General features: G+C 42.0%; 2 protein-coding genes across 2 annotated transcripts; one reads left to right on the top strand and one right to left on the bottom strand.

Moving 5' to 3' along the window:
- Window positions 1-460: 460 nt before the first annotated feature.
- ORC1 (origin recognition complex subunit 1) lies at window positions 461-16219 on the bottom strand. Its single transcript, XM_083867087.1, has 16 exons — window positions 15252-16219; window positions 14731-14858; window positions 13422-13591; window positions 12856-13237; window positions 11899-12196; window positions 10454-10558; window positions 9899-10091; window positions 9244-9350; window positions 8418-8519; window positions 7729-7900; window positions 5394-5501; window positions 4491-4640; window positions 3175-3294; window positions 1557-1723; window positions 1237-1324; window positions 461-739 (listed from the first exon to the last, which is right to left on the bottom strand). Exons 1-16 carry the CDS (start codon window positions 15338-15340, stop codon window positions 545-547), a joined length of 2574 nt encoding a protein of 857 aa, XP_083723213.1. The 5' UTR covers window positions 15341-16219; the 3' UTR covers window positions 461-544.
- Window positions 16220-16402: 183 nt separating this feature from the next.
- On the top strand, window positions 16403-20103 carry PRPF38A (pre-mRNA processing factor 38A). Its single transcript, XM_083868141.1, has 10 exons — window positions 16403-16586; window positions 16681-16840; window positions 17351-17472; window positions 17613-17698; window positions 17847-17957; window positions 18492-18604; window positions 19096-19122; window positions 19201-19298; window positions 19640-19688; window positions 19775-20103. Exons 1-10 carry the CDS (start codon window positions 16457-16459, stop codon window positions 19815-19817), a joined length of 939 nt encoding a protein of 312 aa, XP_083724267.1. The 5' UTR covers window positions 16403-16456; the 3' UTR covers window positions 19818-20103.
- The last annotated feature ends 884 nt before the right edge of the window (window positions 20104-20987 follow it).

The raw sequence follows: 20987 nt of genomic DNA, 5'->3' as shown, positions 1-20987 counted from the left end.
CTGCTCAGGGGGATCCCTCATCGTGATCCATCAAAGGGGTTGGGTATCTGGATAGCACAGTTTATGCGGTATTGCTATGGTCTCCTCCATTCCAACACCGACCCTGCCTTGCAAACTTGAAGTTCCTTTTAATTATGTTAGTGAGGAAAGTTTAAGCATATTTTAATGATGCTTTTCGTTGAGTAAAGTAAAAGTCAGTGAGGAAAATCCACAGTGCGCCAGATTCCATAAGTTTGAACAACAAACTTACAACAAAACCAGTGATGCTAGTAATCCATTCCAAATAGTCCATTCCAAGTTCATACACCTCAATTAAAAGGGGCCCAGCCACCAGCACTTAAAAATACTTCTAAAAACAAATAGTTTGAAATACTTAAAAGTGTTTTGAAATTTATTATTTAAGAGCGCTTTCATACATCAAACAAAATGCACAAAACTTTAAAAAATACATTTCACAGTTTCTGTTTTGTCAATAATTAAAACAAATAAAAATAGATGGTATTTAAAATATTTATACATCTAAAAGCAATAAAATCTCTTTGTTTTACTCCTCCTTGAGTGCGTACATGACGTCGTCCTGGCCGAGGTTCAGTCGCACCCGCGTGTGCAGGTATTTACTGCTGGCCTCCACCAGCAAGAGCCTGCAGGCACCAAGCCTTGAACAAATTGCCATCATTTCTGACACCGTGGGGCTCTGCAGCCCTTCCATCCTGCACAAGGCCACGTGGTGGTGGTAGATCTGTTGGAAAAGAGAAAAAGGACACAGGTTTTGTTTACTGAGTGTGCCAAGGTGACACAGAGAGAGGAGCTGCCTTCCCCCCACATCCATGGGATGGGAGATAAAATCGCTCCAGTCTGTTCAGATGCTGTAATTTTATATTAAAATGTTTAGAACTACATCTTTCTGTAAGTATTAACATTTAGCTTCCACACTGCTCATGACTACTCCAGTCTTCACAGCTCTGCTGGCACCCAGTACTTTATGGGTCTGCTTAAAAAACCAAAGGCACCAGTGACATATCTGCCTCTATGAAGAAAAACACTGATGCACAAGCTGGAATCAACTTTCAGTTTTCCTCCTTGGACCATTGCCTGATAATTTCAGCTTTGCTTTGATTTCTCCTGTTATAAAGCATGTTAGGGTAGAAGCATGAGATGTTTTAACATGCATGCCAAAGAAAATAAAACCACCTTGTGATCCAGATTATTGGTGTCAGTAACAAAAAAGCCCCATACCTGTTGAACTGTTGCCTCCTCAACTCCTGCCCTGCGAAACTCTGCCAAAATTGCTTTCAAGAAGATTTGTTCGTGCAATGAAGCATTTCTGAGTCAAAAAACAAAACAGACAAAAATCCATTTGTGAAGTTCAGAACCTATGAAACATCAGGAAAAGTCTGGAAGGGAAATTGATAGGGAGCTACATATTTAAACACAGGGTGGGCAGTTCATGTCACAAGTGGCCATTGTATCACAGCCTGCAACTCTGGCATCACAATTTTTGTATTTGAAAAACTAGTGCCGTGAAAGAGCCACAAAAGCAAAGGAAATGTTTTTACCTGATTGCATTGACATAGGGTGATGAGAACATTTCATCTATGGCCTCAGTCACGTGGGCCATCCTGACAATCTCTGGGGCTCTCTTCTGCCTGGCCAGCTCGCAGATCTCCGTGGCCCTTCTGCAGATGTCCAGGCACCGCCGGGCATCCCCGGACAGGGCTGCCACCTGCCAGAGAACAGGACAGATTTGGGACCTTTCCACACAGCTGGGGAAAGAGTTGAGCAAGAATCAACAGGCAAACCAACCCCAAACATCCTGAGCACCCAGTGGGAGAGCAATTTCTGAACTATCTTACCATAGTCCAAGATCCTGAACAACAAAACTTACTGACCGAAACCAACAGAAGCAACTCTCCAGATCTTCCACCACCCCACCCTGATCATCAGAAATTCAAGGCTGAGCTTTTTTCTCTGACACATTAAGTCAGACGTTTGAGGAAAATTAAAGGTGAACAGTTGACTTCAATACCAAAAGCTTTCAGAAGTGCCAGTTCAATTATCAGTTATGACCTTTACCATAATCCAGATTTATGCAAAAGGAAGAAGGGGGGGTGGCTGTGACACCAAAAAACTCAATTTACCTATACTCATTGAAATACTAATTTTAAGAGTACACTAATAATTTTAGAAGGTCTCAAAGCAATATTCAGGATAGTTGGTTTACAGTAACAAGTGCCTGAAATTTTTTAGGTGTCTGAAATTTCTGAAACTAAATACTCGTTAAAACCTCAATTATGCTTTACAGTTTTAATAAAGCTATGAACATTCACCACATACAGTACTGGCCTAGTTTTCCCAGTAGATGCTGGTAATATACAAAAGCCTTAGAACCCAGCTGAGGCCAAGAATGAGAAACCCTTTAGAAAATTTAATTGCAAGGTATATTTCTGCATTTTCTGAAGAAAACTCATACTAGAAAAACACTGCAATTATTCCCTCTGTGAAATCATCACTATTATTCTTACAGAGAGGTGGTTCTTTTGCAACAAAACACATGCTTGTATTTACTTCTGACATATTCATGAGCACTCTTTCATATGATGTAGGATGTTTTGACATAATTTTAATAGATTACTTTAATATAGAGCTGCTGATATAACACATTAGCAGTGCACATATCTCAGTTTGAGAAGCTACTGATCCCCAGTGCATTACTTACGTTTTGTACAACTGAGTATTAAGACTTGCAAACAGAACAGCTATTATCTATTATGACAGGGGACTAAACATTTTGAGAAATAAAATTAATAAGGCTATTTCCACTGCCACTGGCATGCTATCTTTTTCAGCATTCTCCAATGACTCACATTTATGCTAAACAGTGGAGACAGCTGACATCTTATCATCACGACTCTTGTCATGCCTTCAGCTCCTGGAATATGCTGCTGCCTTCTCAGAGTAGGTGGAAAAAGCAAGGAAGCAAGGACATTGCTCTAGCAATGTCTTCTGAGAAAATACCCTGAATAACATATGATCTAATTGTGCCCCACTTGCCTCCAATACAGAACACAACCACAGAAAACAAGGTCTAACAGCTGTTACAAAACTCTCCCTTGCTGTCCCCACACTTTTCACCTGGTGCAACATGAAGGACATTTATATCTGCTCTGTGCTCACCTTTCTGGAAACCAGCTGAACTGCATCCTCTTCAAATGCCTTCACACCCTTCAGTCTGGATGAAATGATTTGTTGTAACTGTTTGTAGGTGTAGGGCTGGAAGGACATTCTGGTGAGGCCCTACAACAAATGACAACACAGTGAGAAGTGTCTGTGGTGCTGGAAAACCCTCAACTGCTCAAGCATGGCCTGTGTGGTTACTTTTACTTTTTCTGGTAGGAACAATCAGTCTTTCACATCCTTTCCCTCCTAGTGACACGCTTTAATCAATCACATTTGTGAAACAAATGTACAAATCCACAAAACTGTGACTCAGTGGTTGGATCTCCCCACTGAAAAGCCCAAGGAGCAAGTGAAGCTGCTATCAGAATTCAGATTTCTCTTATAAAAAAACTTGTAAACAAATCAGAGCTCCGCAATACAAAAAAAAATTGATTATATCTGTCTACACATTATTTTTTAATACAATAACAGCAGCTGTGGAAAAATACTAATGACTCCTTTAGCAAATCTGTGTATGTGTGTGTTGACTTCAAGCTAGCCATCAGCCAAGAATTAAAACTCTCTTCTGGCTCAAGCAAATAAGAGCTGCCCTCAGATGAGGACAATCCATGTTACAGATGGTGCACTGCCTTTCATCCTACAGGAGACCTGAGTTTTGAATTTCTTATGCAAAACTCTTCTCTTGTGACTATATGGACTCAGCTGATCTGCAGTGGGCTTAGTGGGTGGGGGAAAGCAATTCACACCCTGTGGAGCTGCTTTTGAGTCATGGAAGGATAGAGGCACAGAGCACTGTTTCTGCAAATCACTTTCCAGAGCCGTGGTGAGATGACCTAGGAAAATGTATTCAAAACAAGTGGAGAGAACATCCAATTTTCTTTGTTGGATACCTTTATATAATCTACCAACTGATGATGGTAAACAGAGAAGTAAGGAGGTACCTGGAATGAAAGGGTAATTCTTCTGGAGAGAATTCTTATGAACTCTAGAGTAAGCAGCTTAACCATGAAACATAGCATTTGATTATCCAGATCTCAATATATTTAAATAAGGCATCCATATTCTTACTTCATTCTTACAAGAACATAATGTATATACACAGCCCAATACCTGATTAGCAAACAGGCTCCTGAACTTACTTTGCTAAGATTTATATGTTCATTATCAGTCCTCTGGAGAGGGAATTATAAAAAACATTGTTCAGCTTCTGATATAACCAATCCTGCTTTTCTCCTGGATTGGTTTTGATTGTATCCAGCATTTAATCTGTTCTCCTTTTATGGCACAGCAACAGAACTGCTGGGACAACATACCAGTCTGCTTGCTACTCTGTTCATCATGATTCTCTCTGGCAGGTCCATGGTGTTGGCAATGGCCAGGATGATGAGCTTGGAGTGCTTTTGGGTCGGCCAGTCAAATAAATTGTACATCACGTTCTGCTTCCGGGTCCACAGCAGATCCAGCTGCAGAGATAAAAAGAGAACAATCAGACTGGAAAAAGGAATGGCTTCTTATTTACAATATTTACTGATGGGGGTTTGAGAACCAGCTCTGCCACAGATTTCTCATGTGATTCTGAACAAGCTGTCTCTGTTGCCTTCCCTTTATCCATCTGCTAATAGGACTGCATTTAGAGTGTTAGGGCTCTAATCTCTTTTCCAAAAGCACAGTCCTGCTGGATGCTTGAACAGTAAATGTTAAAGCAGCTGGAGTTTGAAAACACTACTGTGATACTAATACTACATCTAACAAGATTCAAAGACCCTCCAAGTGAGAACCTGAATTAGCTAAGAGCAAAAATAAGAGTGCATATGAGTCTTACTGAACATAGCACATTCCAGGTTTTTCAAAACTGGGTGTGACTTATTTCTCTGTGACTTTTCCCACTGGAAAAGCAGCAGCTTCCAGACAAAATACAAACAAGTTGAATCCTCTGGGATTCAGAATCTACAAACTACTTATTATTCCATGTCTTGGATTAATAAAACATAAAACCAATATGAAATCCAGGGCAGAGAAAAACATGGCAACAGGATACTCAGCCTTTTTAGGAAACTGAATTTAAATAGGTAAGAAGAACTATTTGCATCTCTCTCTCCTAAATCTATTCCTGTTACATCACGTGATACACTCAAAGCATGCATAATTTCCCATCCACCAAAACCTCACTTCTTACAATCCTTGGAGGAAAGAAAACAAAGGATTCTTTGTCTCACCTCATCCACTACCAGCACTGTGGTGTTCCTCTTTGGTCCAGGTGTACTGAACAGCTTTGCCAGCAGTACTGCAGCATGGCTTGCTGTCACCTTCTGACCTGTCAAGAACTGCACAGAGATTGAACAAATACTGCAGGTTAATCACACCAAACCCCTGGAAATACAAAGTTTGACTCCACTCAATTTTGCCTTTCTTCAACAATCAACACCCAGCACCTGGATTATTTTTTCCATGTGGGAGTTAAAAAAAAAAAAAGGAGAAAGTAGCTCTTAAAACACTCTGGTCTACCAAGAACTGCCCATAAAGGAGAAGAGAAACAAAACAATAAAAAGAAAGGCCCATAGTATTCTCTGCTATCTTAGAATCATTAAGAAATCCTGAACCCACCCAGTCTAGAGGGCCCTAAACCCAGCATATCTCTAGGGTATCTCTAAATCCACACACCTACTGAAAACCTAAGTCAGCTGACAAGAATAGCCTGACTTGAGTAATCTTGGACTGCTATTAAAATTCTAATGAATCATCAGCAGGATCTATAATTACATTTATTCAACTGTGAGCTAAAAAAGTACCTGCACTACCTTTTGCAACTGTGTGGCAGAACAGATGAGCTGACTGTACATTACCTCTTCCCTTGCAAGTCCAAAGATATCCAGAAATCAAAGCATGACATTTCAAAATTACACTGCAGATGCTGAATCAATTGTTCATCATAGTGCAAAGTCCAGCAATAGAGCCAAATGGAGACTGCATTTCAAAACTGTATTTCTTTTCTAAAATCTCATATAAACCTAAGATTTGATAATTACTAAACAAGTTAGAACACAAGATTCATGTATAATCTCTATTTCTTTCATGTTTCCAATTCAGTCAGGACAGTCCAAATCAGTCAGAGAAAAGAGTTGAATCCCAGAGAACCCTGATTCTACAGCTGTGGAGCTGAGTATCCAATATACCACAGAGTTCAGTTGCTGTGGTGGAACTGGACTCTTACTGTACCCAGGTATTTAACCTCATCTCTTTCATCTGTCCAGGGCTTCCAGTCCCTGTTCTATCTCTAAACTTTCCTACAGCAGTGAGGTCACTGCAGAACAGCTGTTACAAAACTCTCCCTGAAGAGAAGCTCCAGAATTTGCTTCATTCATGCAAAGAGAAACACCAGCAAACTGGATCTCGACCTGCAGCCATCAGGAGAGCAGCAGCAGCCTAGCTCTTAGTTAGGGTTCTTTCACAGCAGCTGAGGCAGAAGGAATTGGAGAAGGACGTGGTTCATGTCACTTTGTACTCCCCTAAAGGATATTTCACTGGGCTACCTTAGAGTTCAGGACCAGTGGGGGGCAACAGATTGTACTTCCAAAGGCCTATTCTTTATTCATTTTTAGATTTTGTGCTGAATGGGATAGGAACAAAGGATGTTAGAATACATTCACGCTCCCATGAAATAAGGTAATTGTCAGGAAACTTCTCATTATGGTAAAGAAACAGCGGCCTGGCCTCAGCAAATCCCTCAGCAAGACACTGTCTAAGCTGGTTTGAGGATAAGATACAAATATGCAAATTTATCTGCCAACTATGAGGACAGGGACATTAGAACACTAATGTATGCCACTCCCTGCTCAAAAAGATGATGTCAAACTTAAATAAATGGAGCAGAAGTTTATATGAAAATGGAACAGATGCTTCAGGAAACCATTTAATTTCCAGGTCACTGGTTTAAAGTTAGCCTAGACAGAGAAAGCTTTTGAGCAGTTACTGTCTAATGCCTACTGGGTGATCTTAATCCAGTCCTCAGAAGATTAATTCCCACCCATACAAACACAAGCACAGTCACTAGTCCCAGACAGATGCTGCAGACTGGTTTGCCATGGATATCAGAAATGCACTTTTGTTGACAGAGGTGACCCCTCTTTAGCTGAATTACTACTATGACTGACCAATTAATCACTATGACCCCTTCAGTAATTATTCTACTGCTACACTGACTTTCAGAGTTGTCACCTTAGCAGTTGTTTAAGCAGATGTGCAGAAAAAGTTACACCACCGGAAAATATAAAAAGCTGGTTTAGATTTTTTTTTAGATGAGTGGATGGAATAAACCAGACTGTTTCTCAGCCACTGCCCTTATGCAGCAGAAAGCAAAACAGTTCAAGAAGTTGGCTAAGGCCTTAAGTTAATTATTTTCTAATCTTCTCTAAGATAAAAGCACACAGTCTCTTGGAGGGACTGGGAAGTACTGATAAGTGCCTTGAACACTGTAACATATCAAGGATCTGATGGTAAAGTGTAAGATCTCTTCTTTCAAACCCCAGGAGCCACTGAAAATGCTTTACTCACTTCTAGTATCTGCACATAGGCTTGGTGAGGGTCTGTCAGCTTCATGCCATTGATCTCCACAAACTGGAATGGTGGCAGTTCATCATTTTCTGCAGCTTGCTGAAGACACCGAATCACTTCATGAACAGTTGCAGTTTTACCTGTTCCAGGCACTCCAGAAATGTACATGCACCTACAGAAGGAGAGCACCTCTTCAGCAGCCTGAGCAAAATGGTAACACTCTTGGGATTACTGAGCTGGAGTTCCTGACCTCTGACACCAGTCTGGAATGCTCCTCTGACACTTCAGGGCAACTCCCTACATTTTACTTTATTTTCCAGCTGGGATATATAATACCATGGAGGATCATGAGGATTTTTATTATTACTGAAGCAATTAACAACCTAAAACATTTTATAAATGTAATTTAACTTTTTTTAAAAAAAGAGAAATAGATTTCCAGACTTCTAAAACTGACCAGTTATAACTTGGTCTTTAATTTGAATCTGTGGAATAAAGAAGCTCACATTTTGTCTACAAACAACACCACTTAAGGGAAAAAAAATACCAGGAAGATTGAGCGAGAAACTTTAAATGAGAATAACTTTTAAAATATAAGTAATAAAGTAAATATAAAGTAAAAATATATCATCTGACTGCTGTTATGCCATAAGCAGATGTGATCTTGGTCACAGTCTATCCAAACTCACCCTCCTGTACCATCAATAAGTTTGCTTTCCACAAAGTTGTAGATATCCTGGAATTCTTCTTCACGACAAGGCAGAGATTCTGGGACAGCAGAAACATGCAGCCTTTGAATTAAAAAAGAAAGAAAAAGAAAATTAAAATTGCTGTTCTCTCTGAAGAACTGATGCAAACAAACAGGCAGATGCTCACCTCCTCCCTCCTTTGTGGAGTTTTCCAAATTTCTCTTACATACTTTTAAGTCTGAGCATCAGTGTCAAGTATCTCAAAAGAAATAGCCTAGTCTCTCTCTGTGTGGTCTTAATTTATGCAGCAGTAAAGATCTGTTTTAATTCACAAACTATCTATAAGTCAGTGCAGAGGTAGGATGAAACAGGAGACACTGCTTATAGGAAACAGAATTAAAACCTAGTTTGAAAGACAGTCAGTCCTGAATGCCTTTTTCCTTCCACTGTGAAGATCCACAGCGATACTTTTAAAGCTTTTTCATACACCAAGAAGAGGCAAATATGGGACCTTTATGATCTAAACTTATCAGAGAGGATCTTTGTTATTCTAATGTTGCACAGAATAAAGATACCTAATTCTGAAGAACTTAGCATGGACTGGTTAAAATAATCTTAAACAGTGAAAACAGTACTGTAAATGCTATCAGTATTTGTAAATCTAGTATTGTACTGTAAATTATTAAATACTCTTTTTGGATCAGAAAACCATGCATTTTTACCTGTTTTATTCTAAATTATAAAGATGACATTCCCCATTTCAGCAGAGCCTACTACTATGCACACCTGATGCAAAATCAAGATGATTTTCCTGAGCACAGGTTACCTTAATCTGGCTTCTTCCAGCACACTGGCTGGTTCCTGGGCTGCCTGGATGCGCCTGGGAATTTCTGGAGTTGCATTCCTGGGTGTTCTGGGTGTTCCCTGTGAAGGCTGCAAAGAGAAATTACAACCTCAAACCGATTTTCTACAAACAGCAATTTCTGTCAGGAACAAACCACTGATGTGAGTTTCCCAAACATCTCTTATGCCAGAGTGCAAGATGAACTGAGAACCAGTATTTACACAGGGAATTACCAAACAAGCCTTATGGTGTTTCCAGGAAACTGGAAAGGGAGTGGTGACAAGTGACAATTACACCTTTTAACTGTCTGAAGAATTTTTGAATCCTTTTCTGAAGTGCTGCATAACAGAATGATCTGGTTCTTAAGGAACAGAATCCAAGCCAGTCATTTTCCTGTTTAGGCTACAGTTTTCTGATCAATATTGTCACAATATTACAACATGCAAATGCTTTATATATTTGCATAACCTACTCATATCAAAGATTAAATTAATCCAGCTACAAAGATTAAATTAATCCAGCTAATGCTTCATTAAAAGCTAAGGGGTTCAGATACTTAATTCTGGTACACAGGCATCAAGCATTCAAATAACTGGCTCAGAAATAATGAAAATAGCTCTTTTATGTGGAACCTTACAGTTTTTTTCAGTGTCTTTGCAGGAGTGTGAACTGCTGACTTCCTTGAAGATTTTGGGGTGCTGAATGTTCTGCTGGATTTAGTTTTCTTTTCTGGGGTACAGGGCACATCATCATCATCATCCTCCTCTTCCTCACTACTTGAAGTGTAGGAACTGTCAGAGTCAGACAGAAGGTCTTCCTGGTCCAACATGCTGTAAGAACCACAAATTATTTAAGCTTAAAAAAAATGCATAAAAGTCTACACATCACAGAGCAATATTTGTACACTTTCAGCTTTTTTCTAGAGTTCTTGTAATCAGCAAGCCAAAACGTTTTCCACTTCACCTGCTCATTTTCCGTGGCTTTTTAACAGACTGGTTTAAAGGAAGTCAGTTTTCTGAAGAACACCATGAAGAACAGCTTTATGTTTCTGAACATAAACCAGTTTTTACTCAAGCTGCAATTAAACTGTGCTTCTAGAACCATTTGCATTTCAATATTAAGCCAGACAGGCTCTCAAGGCCTCAAGCTGTCAGGAGCAATCAGAACAGGAGGCCTTGGCTGCAGGGTTTACCTGATCTGCTCTGCAATGAGAGCACTGGTTTTCTGTGCACATGTTCTGCGAGAACGAGGGGTGAGCACAGGGCTCAGGCTGCCTGGTTTCTGACATCCAACTGGACTGGAAAGAAAGAAAACAAAGCTGGTTATATTCCCTCTCTTTGCATCACACTTGTAAAGACACAGAGAAGGCCTTTCAAACTTCAGGCTCCATTGTTACCACTGTCCATCCAGCATGAATTCTTATTTGTTATTTACAGATTGGCTATGGCATGGATGCTGGCAGCACAATTTCCCCCCTCCTGCACTGTGTCTTCAATACATCTTTGCAAAGAAAAACAAAATATTTGCTGTATTTTGCACTGCCAAACTGAAGGGACAGGGGCTCACAACAGCTGTGGTTTTGTTTTATTTTATTGAGAGGTGGGGGTTTTTGTCTATTTTTTTTTTATCAAGAGAAAGATAAGAAAAAAATATTTCCTTTGGACATCTCTCTGATTTGCTCTTTGGAATGTATTTTCTCTTTGAGTTTTGATATTCCTTGGTTATCTTCCTGGATGCTTCTTCATCCCAGACATTGAAACATTTTACTGGTACTACACAACTTCCCTACTGGTTCAAAGTACAAAATGAGATGAATTACAGATACTTTTATTATTTGTTGACAGTTCCTTTAAGTTTTTTTAGATCTATAAATACTACTGAAATGCCATTACCTTATCAAAGAAAGGTAAACATTTTCATGCTATATATAATTAGTGACATAAAAAAAGTTGGAAATTCCACTGTTGCATCCACATTTTTACTCTTGGAAATTAGGAAATGGCTGGTTTCTGGCTTCTTACAACATTTTCCACAAGAAAGTCTGTTCCATTCTTCTCCTCCCCCAGTTTATGCCATTTTTAACGACTATGTGAAGACATACATGAATATTGTGCTTTTTGGGCTTTGATTTCTTTCCTACATAAAAATTAGCATGGAAATATACATACAATTCTCATGAAGACTGTCCTGAGGCCAATCAAACCACTTTTCTGTGGTTCAGCATCCCTCAACTCTTGTCACAACTCAGGCACATTTGAGCCTTGATTATGGAGTGCAGGGAAACAGATTTTCCTCCATGTTGATGGGTACAGTCATCATGAGAACAATGATCAACATGGCTTTAGTTTCCTTTCATATCATCCTACCATTCCCATTTCCAACATCATCCCTCTGTTCTTGGAACCATGAACTGCTTTTCCATCTGGAAAGCCAAGTCCTCTTTGGATCTCTCTGATCATTCATTCACCTCCAAGTAATATTTTCTAAAGGTTCACCCCTTTCCTTGTTCTCAACAGGGAAAACATGGCACATGCAGAGACTTCACTTACTTTTCTCTCCAGAAGTCTTCCATACATATGTCTTAAGAGAGCTCCATACAAACAGAAATCCCATACAAAAATAATAAAAACCACTTACGATAGAATGTCGCCTTTCTCATGAAGATTCTTGTCTTTTTCACTGAAATCTTTGATCTTAGTGTAGGGGGACAATCTCGTGGTGTCACTGAACCTCTGATGGTGCTCTGCAGTCTCAGATGCTGACTTGGAGTTATCATTGCTGCAGGGGATCTTTGGTGGTGAGCCCAAACCATCACTTGTGAATTGCACTTTTCTTTTAGTGGCTGATGGTTTCAGTGGTGCTACAGCATCACAGTCGTCGTCCAAGAGATCCAAAACTTCACATCCCAGCAGCCTGCTTTTGGATCTTGTGGGACCTAGAAATGAAAAGCAAAATTAACTTCTGTCAGGCTTCAGTGTGGCTGGTTTGGTTAACTTTCAGAAGACATGGTGCAGCTGGTTCAGTAACTGTTGTTTAAATTAAAGCAGATGGACATTTCATTCACTCCAGGAACAAGGAACTGGATCACTAGAAGGCACGTCCTCTAAAAAATTACTAAGCAGAAGGAAGACAAACGAATTTTTTCAATTTTCTAACCCATTTCCATCACTTACAACTTTAGTCAGGTTCCATGTTGAAAATACTGCAATTACACAGGATCAAATGTACTTAGTCAACCAGCTCAATGTAAACATTTTAGTGCATTTAATCTAATTTTTAGATTAAAGAAAGTGGGACACTGAGGTCAAGTGAGGCTGATTGGTAGCATTTCAGTCAACAAGCACTTTCATTTAGATTTATCAGATACAAATAAAGCATGTGCAGCAGCAGTTGGATATAAACAGTAGAGTGCTTGAAACAACAGACAAGACAAACAAGTGAAGTGCCTACAAGGCTTGGGCAGATCCCAAAGCCTGAAAAAGGTAGCGAAAAATATTGATGTTGAATGTCACAATAGTTTGAACTAAGCCAAAAGGGAGAAGCACAAAACACATACAGAACTACTGAATGGACAGAATATTGCCATATACATACTGCTTAACTCCAGCTTCTTCCTTGCTGCTGGGGTTTTGATGTCATCATTAGCCACCCTCTGAGAATGCCTCTCCTTAGCACGAGAGGACTTGGAAGAAGAATGTTTGGATTCTATCTCCATATCAACATTTTTTGATTTTGTGGCACTCCGAAGAACACTCTCTGTCTCTTTTTTCACAGGTGTAAGGATGTCTGAAGGAATAAATGCTTTTGAAGAGTTTGTGATGACATCTCTTTTCTTGTTAGCTTCTTTCAGCTTAGAGAAAGTGTCCGGGGACAAAACCTTAAAGCACTTCCCATCCCAAGACTGTTTGACATAGAAAGTTTGCTCCTTGTTTAATGTAATAACAGGCAGCTCCTCACCCAGATGGAGTGGTAATACCTGCAAAAACAGGAGATATCAAAACATTCATACATTAACACTTCCTGTTGATTTAGAATTCAGCTCTTTTCTATTCACAAATCTTATTACTGCAATTCATGCAATCCTTAGTTTCTGATTTACACAACCACAGGGCTGCTGCTGGTTCTTTCTTCCCTCTGTGAAGAAGGGTTGCAGTACATACCATGATCCTTTTAATAATGGTCTCTGCAGCTATATCGGTGTCATAGCCAAGAATTTGATCAAAAAACACCTCCTGGGCAGAAATCTCTCTTTTGAGCAGCTTCCGTTTGCCCTGCGGGATCTCCGCCAGACGACAGAACCACTGCACGACTGCACGTTTGTGCTGAGACCCTGCAACAAGGACAGCAAGGCAGGGAACATCAGAATTCTGTTCACAAATACTGGCAGACTTTAGCTGAAGTGCCAGCAAGGATAGAAACCCTCCCTGGACACAGGTGAGAAAGCACCTGGTAAGAGAGTGCAAGTCCCATTTTCTAAGCTAAATTAAAATATCTAAGTTGAGAATTTTAAGGGTTAAGGTAACACCTGCACAGGGTCTCAATCACAAAAATACCTGGAGACCAGCTCCAGACCACCAGTTCCCTATCACAAACAAAGAGGTTCCTTATTTGCATAGATAGGATCTCCTCAAACCCTGCTAACTAAAAGCAGTGACATAAAAGGAGAACTGAGAAATTTCAGGTTGTTATTTGCAGTGCCATTGTACTTTGAGAAGCCAGAAACAATTTTTTTCACTGGCTGACAAACCTGGGAATACTGCTGATGAAATACCTTGTTTTTAAGGAAGTTTTGTGGGTTTTGTTCCAGCATGAAAAGAATATTCAGTTGCGCTACAAAAAAGTGTATTAGTAAATAAATAAGACGGAATGATATGTATTCAAGGTAAAGAAGATTAAAAACCCTCAAAGTATTATTATTACAGCACAAAAAAGAACAAAAGCTGCTCAAAGGAATCAGATATAGCCAGTGAGAAGCTCCCAATTCAGACTCATCTTATCTTTTCATATCTATCTCTGTATAAATAAGTAGTTCTGCAAGGAACAGAAGTAACAAGTCCCATTTATTCAGCCTTGTACTTTATTGTTAAATTTCCTCATCTCTAATGAGATGCAAATTTCAGGGCTGCAGTGCTCTTGCTCCATTTGGATTTTCCAATTTCTAAATAAAGCACGAGCTCACACTGTCTTCCTCAAGGACCATTGCTTTTAAATTATTCAACTATGTAAAAAGACTGCAAAAGTTACAATGTACTTAAATTTCCATTTATGTATCAATTTTTGATGGAATCAGCCATCAGTCCCAAATATTTGGGGGAGCATGTGAATAGATACAGTGATTACCAAAATTTGATTTTCTTCATAAATTAGGCCAGTGACATGTGTTAATGCTAACTACACTCCCCACGAAAAAGGTAACTTTAAAACACTTTCAAATTTCTCACACAGAATGTAATATTTTCATTCACTTACCATTTTCATACAAATCCATGAGCTGTGCCACATAAGGCTGATCTGCATTCGCCCCTTCTACTAAAATAAAGTCACCAAGCTGTATGCAGGTTTCTGTTTTGGTGCTTTCTGATACAATAAGGATCCCCCTAGAAAGTGACAGACACAAGAAGATTAAAAGAATTTAATATTCTTCACAATTCACATATCATTAAGCCTAATGTCCTGTCAGCTTTACAGTTAGTTTTGCCCCTTCTTGCAATGCTTACAGCTTAGTTCTCTGATTAGAAGCTTTCATATGTAGTTCAATTAGTTAAAATTTACTCATAGATTTGGTTAAATGTTTTTGCTTATACACTATACAGTTTATAATTCAAGAGCTTGGTGGCAATATTTCTGTTACATACACACAGTGTCACACCAAAATGCTCAAAACCTTCCTTGTATTGTCACTGACTCCCATATTAACCTAAACGATGTCAGAAAGGTAAAGAAACATCCATTAAATTCCCCTCAGCAAAACAGAAATAAATGTTATTTACTTGTACTGGGAAGTTCTCAGCTTTCTGTCTGAATTCAAGGGTTTTCCATACCAGGAGTAGATAAGTTTGCTTTGCTGCCGGGTGTTCATGATTCCTATGGAAATGCTAAAATAAATAAACGGTTTTGATTATTACTAAAAAAAAAAAAAAAAAAAAAAAAAGGAAGATACACAGAACTGCTTTCAATTCTTTCGGCGTGCATGAAGAACGGTGGTTGACACCTTCCCCAAAACCCCGGACACCCCTCTCCGAGGGATGAGGGAAAAAAGGAAGATATTTAGCAGTGATTTGTTCTCCAATTCCTTTTCCATCCCCCGGCCCTCACCGCCATGCCGGGCCCGGGCCCGCCCTGGGGACACCGAACACCCCTGAGACTGTTACCCACGTTTCACTTTCGCTCAATTCTTATAGTTTCGTTTAGGGTATTAACTACCTTTTTTTTTTTTTTTTTTTTTTTTTTCCTCCTCCTAAGTAATAATTTTCCTCTGGAAAGTCGTGGAGAGGCCCCAGAGCCCCCCGTGCCCCAGCCCGGGCAGCACATGGCGGCCGAGCCGGGCGGGACACACACACTGCGGGCACCGAGCGGCTCCGGCAGCCCCGCGGAGCCCCCGGAGCCCCTCAGCGGCCCCTCAGCGGCCCGATCCCCTCACAGACCGACTGCGGCTGGAACAGCTCACGGCGCTCCATCCGCTCCCACCTCCCCGCTCCCGCAGGGTCGCCCCGGAGGGCACCGCACGGGATCGCGTGCGGACCGTTCTGGGATCCCTCCAGCGAGGGGGAGCCTCCAGCCTCCCCGGGCAGCGTGTCCCAGTGCGCGGCCGCCCGCAGCAGGAGCCCTTTGCCCGCGGTGTCCCCTCCCGGCCCCGGCTCACCGAGTCCCCTCAGCGCGTCCCGCCGCTGGCGCGGTGGAACTTCGCGCCAAAGCTCGCGCGAGGCCCCGCCCCCGGCTGCGCGCGCAGGGGGCGGGCGGAGACACGGCCCCTCCATGTTTGTGCCGGGCGGGCGCGGGGGAGGGACGGCCCCGCCATGTTTGTGCCGGGCAGGCGGAGGGGCGGCCCCGCCATGTTTGTGCCGGGCGGGCGCGGAGGAGGCGGTGGCGGCCCCGCCCCGGAGGCGGAAGCGGAAGCGGGGGGCGGCGCGGCCCGCACGGCAGCAGGGGCTGAGAGGGCTGAGCTCGGAGCGCCCGGCGGGGCTGTGCTGCCGCCATGGCCAACCGCACGGTGAAGGACGCGCACAGCATCCACGGCACCAACCCGCAGTACCTGGTGGAGAAGATCATCCGCACGCGCATCTACGAGTCCAAGTACTGGAAGGAGGAATGTTTCGGCCTCACGGGTATGGCGGGCGGGCGGGAGGCCGGGCCGGGCCGAGGCCGGGGAGCCGGGGACATGGGGGCAGCCCGCGCTGACCCGGCCCGTCCCTCTCGCAGCCGAGCTGGTGGTGGACAAGGCCATGGAGCTGAAATACGTGGGGGGCGTCTATGGAGGGAACATTAAACCCACGCCCTTCTTGTGCCTGACGCTGAAGATGCTGCAGATCCAGCCCGAGAAGGACATCATCGTGGAGTTCATAAAAAACGAAGACTTCAAGTAAGTTGTGGTGTGATTTTTTCCCTTGTCGAGGTTGTCGTACCGAGGGGAAGTTCCCAAAACAGCCAGGGAGACCTCAGTGCAGGGTTTACTCTCAGTGTACCCTAATAAACTATGCTTGCTCAAAACCAAGCTTTTCTTCTTGCTTTCAAGACTGCTGTCCCTGTCACCCGGCCTGTTGGAAGGGCTCATCTTTGTGGAATGTGCTCTCTGTGTTAATAAACCTCTGCCTGAAGTATTTGGAATGAGTAGCATTAAGGGATTCACATTAATCTATTTTTCTATAGTATTTTTTCCATCTTTGTCAGTGATAATGTCCCCATACAGACATTATATAAAGGATATATATGGTTTTGATCGTATCAGGTAAGTGATGGAGCAAATCTAAACATTGTGTATTCTGGCCAGTGTACTGATTTTCCTCAGAAACTTGTGGGGAAAAAAACTCTTTTTTATCCAGACTGCTCAGTGTGCAGGAAGCCAAGATCCATGGCCAGGTTTCCTTTGCAGGTACGTGCGGATGCTGGGAGCCCTGTACATGAGGCTGACAGGCACCGCCATTGACTGCTACAAGTACCTGGAGCCGCTCTACAACGACTATCGGAAAATTAAAAGTCAGAACAGAAATGGGGGTAAACACTCTTATGTCTCTTTAGCAATATAAATCTTAAAAACTTGTGGCACAATCTGTTGATGTAAGTTGCCTCAAGTGTTTCTTTAATTTAGCCTGTAGTGGTAATTTTGTCTTTTAAATGCTGTTTTTCACCCCCAGAATTTGAGCTGATGCACGTGGATGAATTTATTGATGAGCTGCTCCATGAGGAACGTGTTTGTGACATCATCCTGCCTCGACTGCAGGTTGGGAGATGTGGATGGTTGTGGAATTCCTGACTGCACCAAGTTCAGTAGCTGGATCAGCTGCTGGCTTGTTGTGTAAGCTGTGTTTGCCTTCTTAAGTGTTTGTTCTTACTTGGGTTATATTGAATGGAGTTGCAATTTCTCCTAGAAACGCTACGTTCTGGAAGAAGCTGAGCAACTTGAGCCTCGTGTTAGTGCTCTGGAAGAAGACATGGATGATGTAGAATCTAGCGAGGAGGAGGAGGAAGAAGATGAAAAGGTTGGTGAACTGTTTTGGAAAGGAATAGTTGAAGCTGAACCCCTTTAGGACAGTTCACAGTCTATGACAAATATTTGAGGGGAGGCACCAGGAAGCTGCTGGCAACTCTTACCTCCCCTCATGACATATTTTCATATAATCAGCTTGTGAGGACTTGGACCCTGAAGCATCTCTCAGGTTGCCATGTTTTCCTGTCTCTTGAATTCTACAAATCTGTTCTGAGTTAAGCTTTTTTAGATCAATTGATTTACATGCATATGTAATGGAGAGAACAAAATGTGATGATGGAAGGTCCTGTGACCACCACTCAGTGCTGCTGTACTTCTTCAGAACCAAAACTATGAGAAGTGGCTGTTTGAGTGTGCAGTTGGCAGTTTTGGGCAACACCACTCACTCCTGAATAAGACATATTTGGGGATGGGGCAGATTGGCTGCCTGACTTTTGCGGTTTATATTCATTGTTCAGAAATCTTTACTGATAGCATAAATCCTTGCTGAAACAAGACTGACAGATCCTCCCCATGTGTCTCACAGCTGGAACGGATCCCGTCCCCTGACCACCGCAGGAGGGGCTACAGGGACCTGGACAAGCCCCGCAGGTCTCCGGTGGTGCGGTACCGGCGCAGCCGCAGCAGGTCCCCGAGGAGGTGAGGGGACTCTTCCTTGACCAGGATTTTGACCTGTGGTGCTGCAGATGGCTGGAGCCACAGCAGTGAAGGTGGCAGTTCAGCCAGAACCTCCCGTATCTCCCAGTTCCTTTAGCACTTCCTGAAGTGAAGTGTTGCAACCCCTCTGCCTGCTTCTCCAGTCGTTCTCTAACTCTTGAACTCACTGGCCAACTTTAACTAAATTTGGCAATGCAATGAAGATGTTAAGGAGAACCAAGTACTTTGTTTTCAGATAAGCCAAAGGCTGCAGAGAAAATCCTATTAATTGCTCTTACTGATAGTAAACCAGGAAAAAGTCATCACTAAACTCTTGCTCACTCCATAGTGCAGTCCTAAGCAGGTCCATGTGGAGCAGGCCAAAAAAAAACATGGGAAGGAAAAGCCCTGGTGATGTTGCTGAAGGATGTGGGAAATGAATCTGTTCTGCTAATGATTTTTAGTGATTTTTTCCTTTTCTCCTCCAATTGCAGGCGCAGCCGGTCTCCGAAGAGAAGGAGGTACTGTTTAATTCTGTTATTTCAGCTGAGCAATGTGCATTTGTAGTACAGCTCCCTCACCAGCTGCCTTTCCCTCAGCCCGTCCCCGCGCCGGGAGCGGCATCGCAGCAAAAGCCCCAGGAGGCACCGGAGCAGATCCCGGGAGAGGCGCCACAGATCGAGATCTAAATCTCCAGGTATTTCTGCCACTTCCAGAAAAACTCTGGCAAGTCTTTAGCAGCAGCACATTCCACTGCAAGAAAAATCTGTGTCACCATAGTGAGATGGTAGCACAGGAGCTAAATCCGGCTGATAAAACTGCTGCTCACATGAAAGCAGAGCTGGGGAACTCCTTTAATGGCTTCAAAATTGTCTTGAGTAGCTTTCCAGATCCTTGCCAGGGGCTTGAGTGCCTGATTAAAGCAATGGGTGGTCTGGCAATATCTAGCACACTTGGTCACTAGAAGCAGATTGCATTAGCAAAACAACGAAGAATTCCAGTGGCAATGGAAATAACTGTTGCCTTTTCATCTCACAGGGCATCACCGTAGTCACAGACACAGAAGTCATTCCAAATCACCTGAAAGGTAAAAGCTTGGCTTATTTTTTAAGTGCAGTTTGGGTATTAAAGATAGGTTTTACAGTATTGGCTTTTTGTTTTTTTCTGTTTCAGATCTAAGAAAAGTCACAAGAAGAGTCGGCGAGGGAATGAATAACAAACAAGACCCAGCCCACCATTTACGGGCCTTGAACTGCAGTCTACTGCTGTCCTGTCTGCTCTACAGGACAGCTGGCTCTATACTGGCTGCTTTAGCAGTCTCTTTCTTTAATCTTTCTCATTTTGTTGTCTTGGATTTTTTTATTAAAGGTAAGCTAAGGATACTTTTTATGTAGTTAGTTACTCATTCTTGTGATAGAATTTGAAGGTTGTTTTTTAATTGTTTTTCTTGAAGCCTGTAAAAACATCGAAGAGCAATAAAAAAAGGAAGGTTTGTCTTTAAAGGCTCCTGGCTGTTTCCTTCATAATATTTTGTTGAGATGTCCCCTGGTTGAAGCTGGCTTCATTCTCAAATCAAGGCATTGTTTTGTCAAAGCTGTCCCTGCAGTCAGGTGCCAAAAGAAGTCTCTATTCTGTCACAAACACTCCCAGCCCTGGCCTCTCATAGCTCCAGTACAGGGAAGGAAGCAAGGCTGTCACAATCCAATGTGTTTACTCAAAGCTCACTTGAAAGTGCTCTCCAACAAGTGATTGTCATTGGATGCTTTGTAAAAATCACCCTTCAGTGTCATCTGCTGCTTCTGCTGATGCCATCAGAGAGTTCAGAAGGTTAAAGCAGTACAAAGCACTACTTTATATTCAATAAATCTAAATTCAATATATTTAAAGACAGTACACCACTACTTTGAGCACAGTCTGTGGCCTCCCTGTGACTGGGGTTCAGTTCTACCTTCTCTGAGTGAAGTTTGCTTTTAAAATTTAGAATAAATTAAGCTCTTACTGAAGATGTAATTTTCCTCTTACTACACTTGAAATCAGTTGTGTTAAGCCTTTGTGTACCATGTCTTTATTCATGGCCCTTCCTCAGGGACAGGCAGGTTTATTCCTGAACTCTGCATTTAGGGTTTCAGTATTCTCATATTGCCCTGGGAGTGCTGACAACACAAGTAAGTGTGCCTAGTGAATTTATGGAAAGCCCTCTTTAAAACTGCTTCCCCGTACAGCCTAATTTTTCCAAGGTATTTGCATATTATTTTGCGCCATGGGGAAAAACTGGTCCAGTGCTTGTACCACTTGTTAAAACTGCTCATCTCCCCAAGATCTCCAAATTAAAGCCATTTTTATTATTCCCATTAAAGTGAGCATGCAAACAAATAGGGAAAAGGAA

The sequence above is a fragment of the Zosterops lateralis genome (genome assembly GCF_965231275.1).
Source record: "Zosterops lateralis genome assembly, chromosome: 9".
Taxonomy (NCBI): Eukaryota; Metazoa; Chordata; class Aves; order Passeriformes; family Zosteropidae; genus Zosterops; species Zosterops lateralis.
Note: the sequence above shows the minus strand (reverse complement) of the source record. Positions and strands in the feature narration are given on the sequence as shown.

Bases quoted from the DNA above. Each gene is read 5' to 3' on its own strand.
- ORC1 (XM_083867087.1), bottom strand. From the start codon at position 15,340: ATGAACACCCGGCAGCAAAGCAAACTTATCTACTCCTGGTATGGAAAA. The intron at 13,238-13,421 runs GTATGTACTGCA...CTGTTTTTGCAG, and splicing joins CCATTATTAAAAGGATCATG to GTATTACCACTCCATCTGGG. The intron at 9,351-9,898 runs GTAAGGTTCCAC...TTCTCTTTGCAG, and splicing joins CAAAGACACTGAAAAAAACT to CCTTCACAGGGAACACCCAG.
- PRPF38A (XM_083868141.1), top strand. From the start codon at position 16,457: ATGGCCAACCGCACGGTGAAGGACGCGCACAGCATCCACGGCACCAAC. The intron at 17,699-17,846 runs GTTGGGAGATGT...AATTTCTCCTAG, and splicing joins TCATCCTGCCTCGACTGCAG to AAACGCTACGTTCTGGAAGA. The intron at 19,299-19,639 runs GTATTTCTGCCA...TTCATCTCACAG, and splicing joins ATCGAGATCTAAATCTCCAG to GGCATCACCGTAGTCACAGA.